General features: G+C 43.2%; 1 protein-coding gene across 8 annotated transcripts in view; it reads right to left on the bottom strand.

Moving 5' to 3' along the window:
• GALNT11 (polypeptide N-acetylgalactosaminyltransferase 11) overlaps positions 1–19958 on the bottom strand; it is a 43461-nt gene that overhangs the window by 7819 nt on the left and 15684 nt on the right. For 7 of the 8 annotated variants that reach the window (XM_043590001.1, XM_043590003.1, XM_043590002.1 and 4 more), the window contains exons 2-7: positions 14338–14670; positions 13177–13300; positions 11472–11638; positions 8469–8594; positions 6532–6781; positions 778–895 (exon numbers count right to left, since the gene is read on the bottom strand). In XM_043590001.1, the coding sequence (XP_043445936.1) occupies positions 778–895; positions 6532–6781; positions 8469–8594; positions 11472–11638; positions 13177–13300; positions 14338–14632 (1080 nt within the window). In that variant the 5' untranslated portion in view covers positions 14633–14670. The remainder of the gene's footprint in view (positions 1–777; positions 896–6531; positions 6782–8468; positions 8595–11471; positions 11639–13176; positions 13301–14337; positions 14671–19958) is intronic. The other variant, XM_043590009.1, reaches the window with a different exon arrangement.

Below are 19958 nucleotides of genomic sequence, written 5' to 3'. Positions count from 1 at the left end.
AAATTCTAAAGATTTTGTAGGAAAAACTGCCTTTTAAAAACATTCTGGTCAATACGCTGCAGAAAGACAAAAGGACACACGCACACGCACTATCTGGATGGGGATCCTGCCGTGGGGACTGGGCTGGGGACATCTGCAAGTTCGGAAGTCTGCGTGCTCGCCCTTGCCCTCGTTCTGTCCTTTGCAAAGACTGCCTGACCCCACCTCCTCCAGTTCCCTGAGCCCCAGACCCCAACTATACCATCATCTCTCCAACTTTAGCAGCTGGAGAGGAGGACTGATTATGAAAAATGAATTCCTTCCTCAGGTTGCAGGTAGTTGTATGTATGAGGCCTCCCACTAGCTACTTCTGAAAGTGGAATGCAGAGCTATTAGTACTTTTCCTGGGAGATCTGGGGTGAACCAGGATGGTCTTAGCCAATCAGGGAAATCCGATCACGCTAAACATATATATATATATTAGGGTAGTAAATAAGGTTAGCAAATAAGATTAATAAACTGGCAACAAAACTCTAGATTAAATGCACATTTAGACATCTGAAATCATACCCATTCATCACAGCCTTCCCTTCTGAATTCTTATAAAATAAGGCTGCTTAAAAGCTTTCCACACCTTGAGTGGATATTCTCCAGATCACAGATTACGATAATGTAGCATTCATTAAGGACAATTTGTTAACAAAGGTAATCAAAGAGAATTTACAGAAAATATGGGATTGTAGATGAAAATTATATTCTACTGCACACAGAGTTAATAACTAGACATGAAAAAATTACCCGAAATGATATTTCTAAATTTTCTCCTCCCCAGATATCCATGCCACTGTCATACTGTCCAAGTTCATTGAAATAGTGTCTGTTCATGGCAAACAATCCTCCAGCCATTGTCGGTGACCTAGAAAAGGAAATAATTTCTGTACCAATTCTACAGACTCAATTAACTACTGTCTTTGTCTTAAAAAATTCAGTGTGCCTTTGGAACATCACTAACAAAAACAAGATGAACTATTATGAAGTGTTTTACCTAACATCAGGGAATGAGCTGGGCCACATAACTGAATTTTCTAGATTGCCAATGATATATACTACATATCTGGCAAATGAAGGCTGCTTTTCTAGGCAACAAAAGTACTTTTTAAATTATAACCACTGTTATTAGAAATACACCTGAAATGAATTCATTCCTTCTGACAGGCTCACAGAGCCACCGGGATAAAAACCGGACTCCAGGGCCTTCCGGGGGAGACCAGACAAACTCTGATCAAATGGCTTAGGCCAGTAGCTCTCAAATAGGACGATTTGTCCCCAGACATTTCATTAATGTCCGGAGACATTTTTAGCTGTCACAATGGGACGTGTTTGTGTGTGTCAGGGGCGGATTTCTACTGGCATCCGATGGGCTGAAACCAGGTATGCTGCCAGAGTTCCTAAAACGCACAACAGAGCACCCATCACACGGAAGTCTCTGGCCCAAAATGTCAATACTGTCAGGACTGAGAAACTGAATGAGAGAATCTGAAGGAGGCTGGCCCTCAGAGAGACTCCTGCCCGCTTTCCAGCTGCGTCACTTCCGGTAACGGAGTTAAGGTGATGGTGGATTCTAGCATCCCAAGCTGCCTGCCAGAAGTGAAGCAAAATCTCTCTGCAGGGGGAAAACCATCCCAGGTAGGAATGTATTTCCATAATTTTTCATGACTAGGTCTGTCACCAAATAAAAATAAGCAACCAAACAAACCACCAGGCAATCAGGAAGATTAATCACATCAAAGAAAAACAAGAGAAACAATCTACATCAGAGACAGATGTTCAGGGTTTTTTTTCTCTTTTAAAGTTTTTTTTAATGTTTATTTTTGAGACAGAGAGGACAGAACATAAAGGGGGAGGGTCAGAGAGACAGGGAGACACAGAATCCGAAGCAGGCTCCAGGTTCTGAGCTGTCAGCACAGAGCCTGACATGAGGCTCGAACCCACAAACCGTGAGATCATGACCTGAGCCGAAGTTGGACGCTCAACCGACTGAGCCACCCAGGCGCCCCTGTGTAGGGGTTTCGAATAATGTGATTCTCAGGCAGAGACTTTAAAATAACTGCTCAATACATCCAAGGGTAAAAGAATGCAGAATTTGGCAGGTGGATAGACACAGTCAAAAAAGAAACCAAACTGGGGCGCCTGGGTGGCGCAGTCGGTTAAGCGTCCGACTTCAGCCAGGTCACGATCTCGCGGTCCGTGAGTTTGAGCCCCGCGTCAGGCTCTGGGCTGATGGCTCAGAGCCTGGAGCCTGTTTCCCATTCTGTGTCTCCCTCTCTCTCTGCCCCTCCCCCGTTCATGCTCTGTCTCTCTCTGTCCCAGAAATAAATAAACGTTGAAAAAAAAAATTAAAAAAAAAAAAAAAAAAAAAAAAAAAAAGAAACCAAACTTAGGCATATCTGAAAACGCTTCTGACCAAGAGAAGAAATTCCTCTGTCACTAAGACTTTGTCACTAAGACTGCCGCTGGCTTCTCACCACAAACAGCGGAGGCCACACGTTCTTGAGTAACCCCTTCGAAGTCCTAAAACAATCTATCCACCGACCTAGAACTGGGCACCCCATACAGTTACACCTCCAAGTACCGGTAGAATGAACACATTCTTACAAAAAGACAGGAGTAATCACCAGAAGGTCTGACCAAAGAAAGTACATTTAAAATGAAAATAATCCCAGGTGGGAGTTTGCAGATGGAGACAGAATAAAGAGTAACATAAAAAGGGAAATACATGGGCAAACCTAAATGAATAATGGTCACATAAAAAACGTCTTATACAGTTAAAATACACACACACACACACACACACACTCTTCAACAATATAACCTGAGGGGTATAAACTGGAGAATGAATATTCTGAGATCCTGCATTGTTTGAAATACCAACTTATGTCACACTTTGATAAATCCAGGATGTATGGTATCCTCTCTGGGATAGTCACTAAAAGAACGGTATGTAAGAATGTATAACATCTAATAACAGGGTGGCAGCTGGGAACAGAATAATAAAAAATCCAAACTCAAGACCAAAAGAAAGAGAACAGGAAAAAAAAAAAAAACCAGATAGAATGCAAATAGTAGCACTGTAATCATAAACACAAAATACAAGTAATATTGAATGCAAGCAACTAAATTAAAGAAGTTTTTCATGCTGGTTCAACAACAAATCATAATATGGAAAAGCAACTACACGCTGCTTACAAGGGACACATCTAAATATAAGACCCCAGAAAGACTGACAATAAAAGGGAAGTTACACAATGTAAATATTAATCAAAACAAAGCTACAACAGTCATATTAATGTCACACTATAATGCAAAAGTTTTACTATTCTGGAAGTCTGGAACAAATGGGTTTCATTTACCAGAAGATTTAATAATTCTAAATGTTCATACATCCATTAAGACAGGCTCAAAATATACGAAGAAAACATATAAAGAACTACAAGGAGAAATAATTACACAATTGTAGTGGGAAACTTTAATATGCCATATATTTTTTTTTTCAGTTTACTCATTTATTTTGAGAGAGACAAAGAGCACAAGCAGGAGAAGGGCAGAGAGAGAGACACGGAGAGAAAATCTCAAGTAGGCTCCACACTGTCAGCACAGAGCCCCATGTGGGGCTCAAACTCATGACCTGAGCTGAAATCAAGAGTTGGATGCTTAACCAACTGAGCTACCCAGGCGCCCCATAATATACCACATTTAATAACCGATACAACGTGTAAATTAAAAAATAAAAGTATAACAACCCTCATCACAGTGGGCACTGTGTAATGTACAGGACTGTTGAATTACTAAGCGGTGCACCTGAAACTAATATAATACTGTATGTCAGCTACACTTCCATAAATTTTTTTAAACAAAGTATGGGATATTTGAATAATACAATAAACTTGACCAAACTAATACAGAATCCCATTTTTAGCAGCCAGAGAAAACATTTTCCAGGCACACAAGAAACATTTACAAAATTTACTCATGCACGTAACCATAAAGCAAATCTCATCAACTGTCAAAGAGTTAAAATACAGAATATTTTTTGACCACGGTGTAATTAAGCCAGGAATATACAATTACAAAACCCACATATGTCTGGAAAATAATAAATGTAGTGCTAAATAACCTATGGGGCAGAGAAGACCTCACGATGAAAATATTTTAAAGTGAATGATAAAAAATATGTCCTAATTTGCCAAACCTGTAAGAAAGTTTATCATCTTAAATACATGTATTAGAAAAGGAAAAGGGATGACAATTTTAAATCTAAACATCCAACCTAAGCAGTTTGCAACCCTGGTATCATAAAAGTGCAACAGCTCACGTTAGAAAGGGGAAGAAACTGGGGGAAAGTGGCACAAGGAGAAAGGGTCCTGATGTCCTCGCTGCACAAGGAGGAGTGTCAGGTGATGCTCTCAAAGTGAGCAAGTGACAGCTTTCTCCAAGCAATACAGTAACAAAAACCACACTCCCCAGCCGGGCGACAGAGAAGGCACTGAGCGTAAATGAGCGGAATCTTCGCTTTTCCCACAGAAAAGGATCTAAGTCAGTCTGACAGTGAAGACAGGAGTACGTTCATCCATCGTCTAGAGTTAAAGAAGCAAGAAACAGAAGACCCAAAATAGAAATAGTTACAGGAACTGGCCTCTGGGGAGAAGGACCGGGAAGAGAGAGGAAAGGGTCGTCAGCCACTCTTCATTCTAAGTGTACTATTTTGTTACTGAATACACGTCTTTGATGAGAAGTATTTAAAAAAGGGGGGGATGCACCTGGGTGGCTCAGTCGGTGAAGCGTCCGACTTGGGCTCAGGTCATGATCTCGCGGTTCGTGAGTTCGAGCCCCACGTCGGGCTCTGTGCTGGCAGCTCAGTGCCTGCACCCTGCTTGGGATTCTGTGTCTCCCTCTCTCTCTGTCCCTCCCCCGCTCATACTCTGTCTCTCTCTATATATCATAATTAAATAAACATTAAAAAAATCTTTTTTAAAGTATTAAAAAAAAAAAACGATGAAAACCAATGCTGATAAAGAGGATGAAACAGGCAAAAACTGGCAAGTGCACCAACACTGAGGACACACGGCAGCCGGGGCTCCATCGTCTCGCTCTGCGCAAGCTTCACCTTCTCCCAAAGAACAGCACAGACAGTCCGGAAGGACAGGACAAGGCGGAGGGACCACTACCGTGTGCCTCCGACCACAGGACGTGAGGTTGCAGAGACCGGAAACACTGAGGGACGTCCCCACACGCAGCCCTGCTCCTGACAGAGGGGAGGGTGGGTCGCACCTACCCCTGGTCTCGCTGAAATCAGCAAGACGTGGACCAGATTGTCATGCAAAGCCTGAGGGACAAGACGACCACACTCTGCCACAAGACCGCACCAGGCCCCTGTTTATTTTTGATAGAGAGAGAGGCAGAGCATGAGCAGGGGAAGGGCAGAGAGAGAGAGAGCGAGGGAGACGCAGAATCTGAAACAGGCTCCAGGCTCCGAGCTGTCAGCACAGAGCCCGACGCGGGGCTCGAACCCACAGACCGCGAGATCATGACCTGAGCCGAAGTCGGATGCTCAACCGACTGAGCCACCCACGAGCCCCCACACAGGAATTTTTTCAAGCAATGTTGAGCAAAAGAAGCAAGACAAAATGAGTCCAATGGCTTCATTTTATATGAAGTCCCTGAACAGGCAAATCACTACACTGTACTGTTCAGGGGCGCACACAGACGTGGTGAAAGTAAAGGAAAGCGAGGAAATGATTACCAGGGACCAGGTCAGGTGATGACCCATCTAGGGGCGGGGGCTGTGGACCGGAACAGGAGTCCAGAGGGCAGCCGGCTGCTGTCTGTGGACCCGGGTGACAGCACAGGTGTTCAGATCCCAGCCATTCATCAAGTCGTGTGCACAGTGCGCCTATTTGCGTGTGTACTTCTTACCTACGCCATTTTTCCACAGGAAGAAAACCCAAACCGTAGGTCCAAAGACATTAAAAAGCAGAAACCCAGACAAACCTCTAAAGTCTACACGAGAAATTTATAACAGAAAACAAGGAATAACATATAAGCAGATGTGTAATACTGAGAATATGAAGGGGAACTGGAAACAATTCACACGCTGCGACCTGCGACGGTGCAGCAGGAATCCACCCTAAAGATCCTAGTCACAGAAACGGCTTCTACGGCTAACGCTCTTCCCAGCGCCACACACACGAGCAGAGACCCGAAGGCAAGTAGATGACACAGGGAACTGCGTAATCAACGTGCGAACGGGGCGCGCCGCTCGCGTGTGCCACACGGTTACGCCCAGGACTGCCGATCCTACTCGTCTGCCTTGCTAGGTTGGAAACCCTAAGCCACCCATCTTCCCTTAGCAGCGGGCGCGACGTATGAAATTCGGGAAGCACTCGAGTTTGTAACGCTTCCGCTCCCTGCAAAGAAGGGATTACCTGTAAAATATTTTTTCCTCTTTGGAAGAAGCACCGATAGGAGTTTTCGAATCTGCAGAAGGAGTCTCACCTGATGGGTGCGGTGGCTCCTTCCGGTCCCCCGAGCTCAGAAAGGGGCACGAGGTCCCACTTGAAGTGCAGCCCCCAGTTGAACCCTCCGCGCACGATGGGGGACGAGCTGTAGGCAAGCGTGTCCGCACTGATGATGTCAATGACGGGGCACACGACGGTCCGCGGGTCCTCCCGGATGGCGGCCAGCAGGGGCTGCAGCCACAGCACGTTCACCTCGCAGTGGCTGTCCAGGAACACCAGGACCTCTCCTGAGGAGGCAAACGACAGGCGGCCGCTTGGAGCGTGCGACGTGCAATACAGCCGGCCGCCCTCCAGCCCCACGGCTACACCCGTCCTCTGCTGCGGGCGGGGGGAGGAGCTGGTCGCGAGCCGGGCCTGAAGCCACTGCTGTGAGTGTGGAACGCGTGCAAACACACTCACTCTCCTCGGTAATGAGATTCCAAGTCTCACGGGACCAATTCTGTTCTCCGGACAGAAAGGTAAGGCGTGTGGTGCAAGGACAGTGGCCCTTTGTGTGTGGATGTTTTTATTACAATTACTGTAATCAAACTACCTCTGAACGTAGGGTACATTTCCTTGCCTCAGTCAACGGAGGACAGAGAACATATTTTCACTGGTGACTCGGAAACGTGACTGCAGTTATCAGTGACTGCCACGACAGTGACACGGGCTCCCTTCTCCCTTGAGGTCACCACTCAGCTGCCACATTCTCATTCCTGTTTGTTTCCCGTCTTTCCAATTCCCCAACCTTGTTGGCTGAAGTGGCCCTCATGAGCCGATGGGGTAGCCTTTCTTCTAGTTAGTAAAATAAAAACCATAAAGATTTTTATCCTGCATTTTTCACTTGATGCAAGAGGCATACAGGGAACGTAGGAGATGTCGCTATGAGGGAATGCCCCCCCGCCCCCTAAGTTCCAGAATTCTCAAATTACCTTCATGGTTTTGTTTGTTTGTTTTTTGGCCTTATCCATGCAACTACCTGCAATATTATATATATATAACATCTTAAAACTGATTCATTTAACTTAAATAAATTAATTTTAACGGGAAAATTTTATCAAGATCACTAACCTTACAGAGGTAACCCCCCCCCACACACACAAAAATATAATGGAACCGATGCAGTGTAACTGAGGACTAACCAGATCTATTTTCTGCTGAAGACTAAACTTAACACCTGTTCTTTCTTTTTAAAAGGGGAGATCAGTATATGCTAGAAAGGTTTTAAAGATATATCAGTAAAATGGAGGCTTTATCTTTGATGGAATCAGAAGGACTGAGAGGGAATTTTGAAGAAGGTACCTTTAGAGTTTTGTAAGTTACTTTTTATTTATTTTTATTCTTTAAAGATTTTATTCTTAAGTAATCTCCATACCCAATGAGGAGTTCGAACTTACAACCCCAGAGATCAAGAGTTGTATGCTCTACTGACTGAGCCAGCCAGGTGCCCCTGTAAGTCAGTTTTTAATATTATAGCCCATTTCTCCAAGGAAAACCATGATGCCCTATCACCAGCGGTATGTATTCGTAGTAAGGAAGCACTGGCACAATTCAAACCAAACAGTCTGGGTACACGTAGTTTAAATGTTGTATTAAAAAAAATACAGAAGCTCAGTTACAGTTTTTCTTGGACTCTTCTCTATGGAAGTTAAACAACACCCAAACCTACGTGAGGAGCAGAGCAGTAATTCACCGTAGGGGCCCCCAAGAAAACAGATCGGCTTGGACTCCAGAGCCCCCCTCCGTGGCGTCTGCGTCTGGGGACAGCAGGGGTTGGCGTTACGAAGAGGCCCTTCCCAAAGCGAACGAGCTTCGTCTCTCCTGACAGTGTCCATTTAAGATACTCACTTTTCAACCGATCTCCGCAGAATGAGGCTCCAAGGACAAAGCCCTTGTCGCTCAACACCCACCGAGAAGAGTGGCAGGAAGCTGTACCTGTAGCATGGGCCGCTCCGATCATCCTTCCTCGAATCAGTCCCTCACGCTTTGTGTTTCTTATTACTTTAATTTTCCCAGGGAGGTATTTTTGGACATACTCTTCTAGTTCTCCTTTCAAATCATCTGAAAATAAAGAGCCCGTAGTAAAACCACATGAGACATGTACAAAGACAGTTTTTTATAGCTACTCTAAAATTGCACCTGGCACTTGCAACAACAGATTATCAAGTAAATATTACAGAATCTTCTGCTGCTTTATTTTCAAAAAGCATGGCAGCTTATCTCCTGAGGAAGAGAAAGGAAAACATGAAGGATAAGAATGGAAACACTAGTCAGAACAGTTACCTTGTAGACTTACTTGTATTTCCACAGCAACTAACACAATGCTTTGCATAAAGAAGGTCTGAAATGAGTACCTGGAGTGAATCAATTTTCAGCTGACTACACATAAATCAGGTTTAAAACAAAACCAAAAAATGAGATACAAATGTCTTTTGTTTGAACGTAATTTATTAGCTATTATTCCATTTCAGAATAGTCGACACAACTTCTACTGCCCCTACCAAAAATTATATAACAACAATAAACATGTCCTTTTACTAATTTAGCACCTTCCAAGTGCACTAAATAATTTTTATACATTCTAGCTCATTCACCTTTCAATTTCATAACTTCAAAGATCATCTAAGAAGTAATTCTTTCCATTGTTAGTAGATAAACCATTGTAAGTTAGCACGAATTTTTGCTTTTAGATAAAATAGCTACAAACTGAAAAACCACAAATTTAAACACAATATCGACACCATCAATTCTCCAATTGAGTATTTAGCCAACATCCTATTTGGTCCAGACTCACATTCTTGCTTTTTTATTTTTTTTATTATTTTTTTTTTAAATTTTTTTTTCAACGTTTATTTATTTTGGGGACAGAGAGAGACAGAGCATGAACGGGGGAGGGGCAGAGAGAGAGGGAGACACAGAATTGGAAACAGGCTCCAGGCTCCGAGCCATCAGCCCAGAGCCCGACGCGGGGCTCGAACTCACGGACTGCGAGATCGTGACCTGGCTGAAGTCGGACGCTTAACCGACTGCGCCACCCAGGCGCCCCACGTTCTTGCTTTTTTAATCATTCATTTTTGAAATTAAGTTTTGTTTTCTATTAACCTTCCTAAATTTTCTCCTGTGCTATTTGAATATTTTTACCAAGGTTTAAGTAGTTTGCTCCCATTGGGCTCAGTGTACCTTTCCTCACTTTGTATATTTAACTGGTAGACCAATTCTGCTGTTGGTAAGAGGTGCTTAATAAACACTGGAGTAATGAAAAATATGTAACTGGCATACAATTTATTAATATACCTCTGCAGCTTGCCGTAACGAACAGAAGGTTTGGAGCTACGTGGACTAGAGGTTTAATTTCAACTCTACCACGTAACGGCTATGGGACCTTGACCAAATTACTTAACATTTCCTCCTCTATAAAACGAGGACATAGCCTCTCTCAAGGTAGCTGAGAGCCGAATGAGTAGCGTAAATAAAAAGCCTTCCATCCTGGGGCGCCTGGGGGGCTCAGTCGGTTAAGCGTGGACTCTTGATTTGGCCTCAGGTCGTGATCTCACAGTTTTGAGATCCAGCCCTGTGCTGTTACCGCGGAGTAGGCTTGGGATTCTTTCCCTCTCTCTCCATCCCTCCCCTACTCGTGCATGCACACACTCACTCTCTCTCAAAATAAATAAACATTAAAAAAAAATGAGTAAGTCACAGAGATGAAAAGTACAGCAGAGGGAATACAGGCAGTAATATTGTGATAACATCGTACAGTGACCGACGGGACTGCACTTTCTGTGGTGATCACCGCGTAATGTACAGAACTGTTTAATCAATATGTAGTTCAACGAAAACTAACGTAACACTAAAATTTATTGTACTTCAATAAGAAATTTAAAAAAGAATAGTGTGTAATATACGTACTGAATCATAAAACACTGGCATTCAGGGATCATCTAAGAGCTATCACAAAGCAATCCACTTTTATCTGGGGACGGTCGGTGTAACAGACTTATTAGATAAATATAAGCCAAGGCATTATGCTGAGTGAAAAAAGCCCATCTCGAAAGGTCACAAACTGCACGATTCTATTTATGTAGCAATTCTTGAAATGGCAAAATCACAGAGACAGAAACAAAATCACAGAGATCAGGGGTGCCAGGAATCAGGGATGGAGCGGGTCGAGGAGGCGGGTGGTGTGAATGTTAAAAGCTAGCATGAGGGAGATCTTTGTGGTCAGGGAAGTGTCTGTACCTTGATCGCAGCGGTGGCTCCAGGAGCCTACACAGGGGATAAAATGACACAGAACTGCGTACACACACTGTGCCAAGGACAAATTCCTGGTCTGGATGTTGGGCCAGCGTTACGTTAGAAATGACCAATGGGGGAAATGGGAGGAATGGGGGGAAGAGGTAACAGACCTCTGTGTAACTTGCTGTTACTAATCTATAGTTATTTTGAAATAGAACAATTTTTTAAAAAGATAAGCCAAGGGGGGCACCTGGGTGGCTCAGTCGGTTAAACATCCGACTTCAGCTCAGGTCATGATCTCACAGCTTGTGATTCGAGCCCCGCATCAGGCTCTGTGCTGACAACTCAAAATCTGGAGCCTGCTTTAGATTCTGTGACTCCCTCTCTCTGCCCCTCCCCCACTCTCTCTTTCTCTTTCTCTCTCTCAAAAGTAAATAAACATTAAAAAAAATTTGCTTAAAGATAAGCCAAGGGAAAAATTTCAAGGCCCAAACTTAAATGGCACAGTCTGAAAAAGATCACAAAGACAATGTTGTTTCCTCTAATCGACAGACATTATTTGTTGCTGACCCCACTGCCACTCTGCGGACGAGGGTCCTGTCCACCACCTATCCCGACAGTCAGCTCCACTGACGCTCACGCTGGTGCTCACACGGCCACGATCAACAGCCCAGATCCCATGGCATCAACTGCGACAGCCCTTACCAAAGTCACTGTCATCATCCACAAGGATGATTTCATGAAGGAGCTGGGCTGGCGTGCGGTCTAGAACGCTGTGCACCGTACGAAGCAAGGCAGACAAGGCTTCATTGTAGAAACAGATAACGACACTGGCGACCGGCAGGTCCGCGGGGTAAGACTTGTCTTTACATCTGTAAAGGCATGTATGAGAAAAGGCGACATCTTAGAAGGTTCAAATGTTTTAGGTCGTTATTCACTCAACATTAACTGCCCCTGTTCAGCCTCTTTCCTACACTGTAATGACAGTTTTTTAAAAACCACTGAAGAACACATCACGTGTCTTACTCAAGAGTTTTACATTTCAGTAATTCCTCCCTCCAATACCTGCTACTCTGCTTATTTTTAGGTCAATATTTAAAAAATGATTTTTTTTTCTTTTTTGGTACAGAGTTTACATAAAAACGTGTTATTTGTATGAAATCACTATAGGTTTTTAACGTAGCACTCATAAGCTAATGATCAGCTTCTCCACGATAAACATTCAAAAGAAAATAATATAAAACTTTGTATCTGAAAACTATTTTTTGCCCAACTTTAGAAAAACACTTGAGCAAACCAGGACATAAATCAGGATAAGAGAAAAGCTTCTATCGAGCAACTATGTGATGAAAAGGGTTGGGTGGCTTTCAGCAACGATCATAAAAAACCACCAGCTTACAGAACAACATCTAGAATTCCCTGTCCTTCCGTGCGGCATACGAGCCTTCTCGCGTCTGGGCCCTGGCTACCCCCGGCCTCCTGGTGTCCTTCTGCTACAGCCACAGTGACTGCTGTCAGTGCCTTTCCAGGCAGTGCACCAACTCCATCTGTCTGCCATGCAAGGGAGGTGTCCCCACGCACGGGAGGTGTCCCCCAGGCCCGGGAGGTGTCCCCACGCACGGGAGGTGTCCCCCACGCACAGGAGGTGTCCCCACGCACGGGAGGTGTCCCCCAGGCACGGGAGGTGTCCCCACGCACGGGAGGTGTCCCCCAGGCCCGGGAGGTGTCCCCACGCACGGGAGGTGTCCCTTGTACACTGCTCATCTCAATGAGGCCTTCCCTGACCGCTCTGGTTTGGGGGTCCCCACTTCACCGATTCCTACCACAGCCCTCACTTACCACCGCAATTACTCAATTCCTTATCTAACTCCCCTGCTAGATCCTAAGCCCTTGATCCAGGGACTGCACCTGACTCTGCTTATTTCCAAACCTAATACAGTGTCTAGAAAACAAAGGTGTTCAAAAAGGTCTATGGATGGGCTGGCCACCACATGAATGAAAAGCCTTTGAAGCAACAAAGATAATGAAGACAGAAAAGTGAGATGATGAATAAAATTCTTCACTGATTTTTGATCCCTTTACCACAAATCCAATAAATAAACATCGAAAACAAACTTATGCTCAGAAGGTTATCTAATTATATGCGGTTAGCACCTCCCTACTTTTCCCTATGATTTTAAATTTTAAGGGAGCAGCAAGCCGTGGAAGGCTGTTAGTACAATCTCAGCCCACGGGGCTTCAAGGCAGGCGGAGCGGAAATCTGTCTTAAGTGGTCTAGTGTCCTGAATACCGAAGTCTAACTGCAAAGTATCAACACCGTCCCCGTGACTTACGACGCTGCCGCTAACAGCACCAGGTCATTAAAACGCAGGCGCACACACTAGCGAGAAGCGAGAAACGACAAACGTACGCGGCATTCCTGGTGTCGGGCACATCTCTGCGGTAGCCCAGGCGGTTACTGATGAGCATGTTGAAGGCGTGTTTCTGATAGCCCAAGTCTCTCAACTCCTGATCACGTTCATCAAAAATCATGCCTGCAAAGTTTTACCAAAATGACGGTAAATACATAAAGAACCTAGAAACTTTCCTGTTAATGCTTTTAAAAGGCCTATACAGCGGTCTGAAAGTCTATTTTATGAAAATTGAGGTTTAGTTTCCATTTCCTCCTGTCATTTTAAATACTTTCAACTGCATGTATTAGAAAATCATTAAGTCCTAGAAACAGATTTTATTTCTTTGAAACTATGATCAAATGAAAAAAGAATCTATTTTAACCTTTCCTTTATTAATTGTGGATCTTTCAACCTCTCAAAATCTCTTTTACTCCTAACATTACTTATTATTTGACATTTCTAAGGACAAGATTAAAGTTCTTTCTTTGTTAAGTTTTAACGGTAACCAAAATGGCTCATTTATCCCTTAAAATAAAACTGCTAAAACCAGGACTCCAGAATTACAAGGTGCAAAAGACATATACAGTAGATTCTCACTTCCAGATTGAATAGAATATAACTTCTGAACAAAAAAAGTTTCCCTTTTATACTAAGATTTTATAAACTCCTATATTTAATATACTCCAGCATCTTAACAATTCTTATAAGCAGAAATCTTATTAGATATAAGTAATCTCAGCTTACCTCTAAACCCAATGGTTTATGTTCTGTTTTAATTAACTCTGCCTTTCAAAATATGTTATATATAGTCAAGTTACCTTTCAACCATTTCTTTCCCTTATAAAATAGTGCTAACAATTAAAATCCTCCCCCATAGGTTCCATTTTCTTTGCAGTCACTTAATTTTTCTTTCCTTCTTTTCTTTGTTTTCTATTCTGGACCTTATTACTTTCTCCCAAGTCCTCATAAAATATTGAAGTCAGAAACAGTAAATTAGAATAGAACTCCCCACTGAGTCTGCAAAGTCCTAGAACCTCAGCGAGTTCATTAACAAAATAAATTGGTGGGTGAAAATGACCCATTTCTAATCCCCTCTGCAACACATGACTCGAAGAACCGAGCTGAAAGCTCCAATGATTAAATACTCTGACGTGCTACCAGAAGCCGAACACACTTACCCAATTCAGAAGAGAATTTCGTGTTGCCTTTTTCTGGATCTTCAATATGATTATCTATCGTGTCATCAATTCTGTTTACTTTGAACTGTGACTCTAACACTCGACTTGGGCCTCGAGTGAAACGGGGATAGAATTTTTTGGGAAAAGGGCCATGGGGCCCGGACCCCTTGATGGGCACATTCTTAAGTGGCTGAGTCACTTCACTGAAGTTGAAATAAATAAAAAGCAAAACCGTCCAGGTCGCAGATGTGAAAAGGCATCCGTAACAGAAATATCGAGCTGTGACACTTCCCATTATAGACCTAACATCGCTGAAGGGTCATCTTCAATCTCCTGAAAGAGAAGAGCGGCTATGTTAGACCCTTCGGGACATTTGTGAATCATCTACCAAGTTCACAGCCACTGTCTGCTAAATAACCAAGTAGAACTTCTCAACTATTTACTTAGGACCCCTGTGCATGCCGTCAGCAAAGACTCAAATGTGAGAAGATACATGGATGGCACTGAACGAAAACTAGAAGGATTCGACAATTAAAACCACAGGCCAATGTGTCAGTGCTTGGAAAACCAATAGCAGTAAAACAGCTACTTGTTTATTTGCCCATGTTAAAGGATATTTTCCCTTTGCTCTGGATTGCTTTCAGTGTGGTAATTTTTTTCAGGTTCTGGCTTTTCATGAGGAAAATGCAAGTACCTCATGTATCATGACAGTCTATCCAAAGTAAAGTCCCTTTGCACCGTAAAATTATAGGACTCTTTTCACCTAAGGCTCTTAAAATCTGTTATTCAAAACAAGCAACCTGAAGAAAACAGTTCTATTCCCAAAGATTGCACCTGCCCTAATGCCTATACTAGATTCAACAGGTCCAGTTCAACTTATTACTGAAAGGAGAAGCTTTAATCTATAGCTTTGATAATAAGCTTCCTGGTGAACTCTGATGCACAGCCAGATGAGGGAACCGATGGTGTAATGAAGAGACAAGATTAAGTTCTAGTCCCATTCTGTCCCATACTGGCTGTGCAACTTGAACAAATCACCAAATTTTCTTCGCCTTCTTTTCATCAACTGTATTCAAGTTAATACTACAATCTACCTTACCTGATTCTTAGAATAAAATAAAATACTTAGAATTACACAAGATACGTAAAGTATCAGGTACAGTGATTAACACACAAAACAGTGACTTGCGGTGGATGGAGAGAACCAGAGACTGTAGCTAGCTTTTGTTTCATTTGTTCACTGTATTTCCTTCACTTAGCACAAGCAATGGCACGTAGCAGCTGCTGAATGATACTAGAGAATGAAGGAATAGAGCACAAATTCAACAATGTTAACTTCTCCCTCCTCCTCATTAGGTCTAATATGTAATGTGAATGGTATACGTGACCACATGTTCCTTACAATGACCCACAAGTCCCTACCTCCTCTGCAATCACCTCTCTGACCATACCTCTCCTTACTTCCCTCCTCGTTCATTTCATTCTAGGCACAGGTCTCCTTACGGGTCACCAAACGTGTCAATCATACTCCCACTGACAGATTATGCATTGGTCCTTCCCTCTGTCTAGAATGCTGGTCATCCCTGGGCGCCTGGGTGATTCAGTCAGCTGAGTGTCTGACTTCGGCTCAGGTCGTGATCTTGCGGCGCGTGGGTTCGAGCCCCACGTTGGGCTCTCTGCTGTCAGTGCAGAGCGCGCTTTGGGTCCTCTGTCTCCCTCTGTCTCTGCCCCTGCCCCACTTGCACTCTCCCTCTCTCTCAAAAATAAACCAACATTAAAAATTTTTTTCAGGGGCGCCTGGGTGGCGCAGTCGGTTAAGCGTCCGACTTCAGCCAGGTCACGATCTCGCGGTCCGTGAGTTCGAGCCCCGCATCAGGCTCTGGGCTGATGGCTAGGAGCCTGGAGCCTGTTTCCGATTCTGTGTCTCCCTCTCTCTCTGCCCCTCCCCTGTTCATGCTCTGTCTCTCTCTGTCCCAAAAATAAATTAAAAAAACGTTGGAAAAAAAAAAATTTTTTTTCAAAAGACTAATTTTCATCCTCAACAGACTTCACCTCTGTTGAATCTTTGCTCAAGTATCACCTTCTCAGTAAGTCTCTAGATTTTCCCATATTTAAAACTGCAACTCAATCGCCAAATACTAGCACTTCTGATCTTCCCTACTGCTTGCAACTTCCGCCTTCTTACACACTACATAATTATGTATTATTTACTGTCCATGCCTGCTGCCAGAAGGTAAGCTTCGGTAGGGCAAAAGCTTTTATCTGCTCATTTCCTGCAGTATCCCGAGCTTACAACAACGCCTGGCATGCAGCAAACATTTAATAAGTATTCATAGAGTTTAATGAATCAATTACTATAATACAGTTATCAATATGTTTGCAAAATCCTGGGAATTTATAAACAAATGTATTGCTATCATGTTTGAGCGAAGCAATACCTTAAAACTATGCACAGAGATCATGACTGCCTTATTTCAGCAGTATGAAACTACCCAGAACAGGCATAGTTATTATTAGAAGAGGTAAAGAAAGAAAAACAACAGGCTCTCAGTGTCCAATTTCACAAATTAAATAAAAAATTTATTTATTAAATAAACAGGAGACTACTTTCCACTTTGTCTACTGCATGATCTTAAGTCCCCTCTTGGCTGCCGCGACCTGTGGGCAAAATGAAAAAGTTTTCTCCTCAAGACCTCACCCATAGGATTTGGTCAACTCCGTTCAAAATTTTTCCCAGAATACCCCTCCCAGTCCTCAACACAACAGCTCAAACATCGAGGTCTTGCTTCCTGAACTGCAGAATGTATTAACTCTCAACAGTTTGATCAGGTAGATATTATTTTCCTCAAGCTATATTATGGTAATTCTTTAGAGAGCAATTTTTTCCTTGGTCAATTCTTACACTAAATTAAGGAACCTATAAAAATGAGAGAAACTTATAAAATCAGGTCATTTATTTTTTTATTAAAAAAATTTTTTTTTAATGTTTATTAAATGTTTGCGAGACAGAGTGCGAGCAAGGGAGGGGCAGAGAGAGAGGGAGACACATGTCCGAAGCAGGCTCCAGGCCCCAAGCTGTCAGCACAGAGCCCGATGTGGGGCTCGAACCCATAAACCGCGAGATCATGACCTTAACTGAAGTCAGACGCTTAGCCAACTGAGCCACCCAGGCTCCCTGGTCATTTATTTTATATAATTAACCATAACAGTCTTTCAGAAGCAACAGAGACACTCTCAGTTTTTAGACAGGTCGAGAAGTTAGCACTCAAATATGAAGAAAGTATGGGGCGCCTGGGTGGCTCAGTCAGTTAAGTGTCCACTCTTGATTTCAGCTCAGGTCATGATCTCACCATTCATGAGTTTGGGCCCTGCTTGGGATTCTCTCTCTCTCTCTGCCCCTCCCCTGCTTTCTCTCTCTCAAAATAAATAAAACTCTAAAAAAATATATGAAGAAAGTACAAAGCAGTCAGATACCTGTTATTTAATAAGATGACCAGTTCTTAACTGCTTAAAACATCCAAACAAAACCCAAAAGCTGAAATTTTAATCTAATCCACACTAACATATCATGAATCCAGCATCTACACAATAAAGTGTGCTATCTGTTCTTCCTTCTATCAGCAATCACCCATGGCTTCAATATCTGAGGCTGAAAGCCTTTAAAAGGAGGACCAGGGGCGCCTGGGTGGCGCAGTCGGTTAAGCGTCCGACTTCAGCCAGGTCACGATCTCGCGGTCCGGGAGTTCGAGCCCCGCGTCAGGCTCTGGGCTGATGGCTCGGAGCCTGGAGCCTGCTTCCGATTCTGTGTCTCCCTCTCTCTCTGCCCCTCCCCCGTTCATGCTCTGTCTCTCTCTGTCCCAAAAATAAATAAACGTTGAAAAAAATAAAAAATAAAATTTAAAAGGAGGACCAAAGCAAACATTTAAAGGTAGTTAATAGAAAACAGCTAGTGAACAAATTCTTTCGATCATAAACTTGGACAGTTAACAAAGCCAAAACTTCAGCAGTTAGACGTCAACATAATACATGTCCAAAAGTTAAATGAACAAAAGGCTAACCAGCTGTGCACATGAATTTCCAGTGAGACCAGGCAGTCATGGCCTGGTAGAGGCTGAGACAGGTGCCTTGTGAGCAGAGTCAGGGTTTCACCAGGGAGGTACAAAAGCAGCAGGCTGGGGACAGGGACATGCAACGTGCCAACGGGAATGACCGACCACCTGGGGCCGACGGATCTGAGGTTCTGGTGTGGCTGAATGATCGCTGGCATCACACTACTAGAGAGGAACACGGAATGACCGCGTGTGGTGCCCGGAAAACGCGAGGCCAACACTCGCATTTGGGGGAGGTACGGTTACCGACAGAAGAATCCTCTCCAAATACGTGAGCTGGAGCTGTGGCAATAAACAGGGTGCCTAGAGCCTAAGTGCTACTATACTCGCCGTGAGCAACCCCCTCAGGGGACAGGGATCATTTCTGTCTCTTCAAACCCATTCTGTTTGGCCCAGTGTCTAGTATTAAAAATTAACAAATACTGGTTTGTGTAATTAAAAATTATGCAGAGTGTATCTCTCTTCCAGAAGAGGTTACAGGACCTTGATTCTGTGCTATGTAAAATCGTACTTGGGGCACTTGGGTGGCCCACTCAGTTAAGCGTCCCAACTCTTGATTTTGGCTCGGGTCATGACCTCACAGTTCATGGGTTCGAGCCCCGCGTTGGGCCCTGCACTGACAGTGTGGAACCTGCTTGGGATATTCTCTCTCTCAAAAACAATAAATAAATAAACATGTAAAAAAAAAAAATCTTAGACAAGAGTATATATGAGATAAGCACATCCTGGGGAATAAACATTTGTCAAGAGGAGGGGAAGGAGGAGAAAACAGCTAACCAGTTAAAATAGTTTCATTAGACGTAGTCATTATTAAGCAAAATATTCAGTATGCCAGCAAAAGTCCCAAGTCTTCCTTTCTCAGTCCAAGATTTCTTATTATAAATTTGAAATCACTGCAAAAGTTAATTTTATAAATCAAGATGGTTTCATATGATTCTATGCATATCAATTAGAAAGCCTAGAAGAGTAACATTTAAGGAAAATATGACTTACTCAAACTGACCCCAGTCCCAACGGAAATGTAAACAGACCAATCATCACAGAAGAAATAACCTCATAAGAGTTCCTCAAAACAGGGACACCTGGGTGGCTCAGTCAGTTGAGTGTCCAACTCTCGATTTCAGGTCAGGTCACGATCTCACAGTCCACAATCTCGGTCATGAGATCAAGCCCCACATCAGGCTCCATGCTTGGGATTCTCTCTTCTTTCCCTCTGCCCCTCTCCCCTGCTCGCACGCACTCTCTCTCTCTCAGAAGAAAGTTCCTCAAGACAACATAAACCACCAGGCACAGAGTTTCACAGGGGAATTCTACCAGTCCTTTAAAGATCTAATGACCTAATGCTACTTAAGCCACTGCAGAAATAATTAAAAGAAATCTTCCAAATCTGTTTTATAAAATGAGTAGGACAGTGATCTCAAAATCTGACAAAAATCGAACCTCTCCCAAACACACATCTCATTTACAACTACAAATCTTTGAAAAATATAAAAATTCTTAAGAACACTAAGC

The sequence above is a fragment of the Prionailurus bengalensis genome, chromosome A2 (genome assembly GCF_016509475.1).
Source record: "Prionailurus bengalensis isolate Pbe53 chromosome A2, Fcat_Pben_1.1_paternal_pri, whole genome shotgun sequence".
NCBI lineage: Eukaryota > Metazoa > Chordata > Mammalia > Carnivora > Felidae > Prionailurus > Prionailurus bengalensis.
The sequence above is the reverse complement of the archived record's forward strand: the minus strand, read 5'-3'. Positions and strand labels throughout refer to the sequence as shown.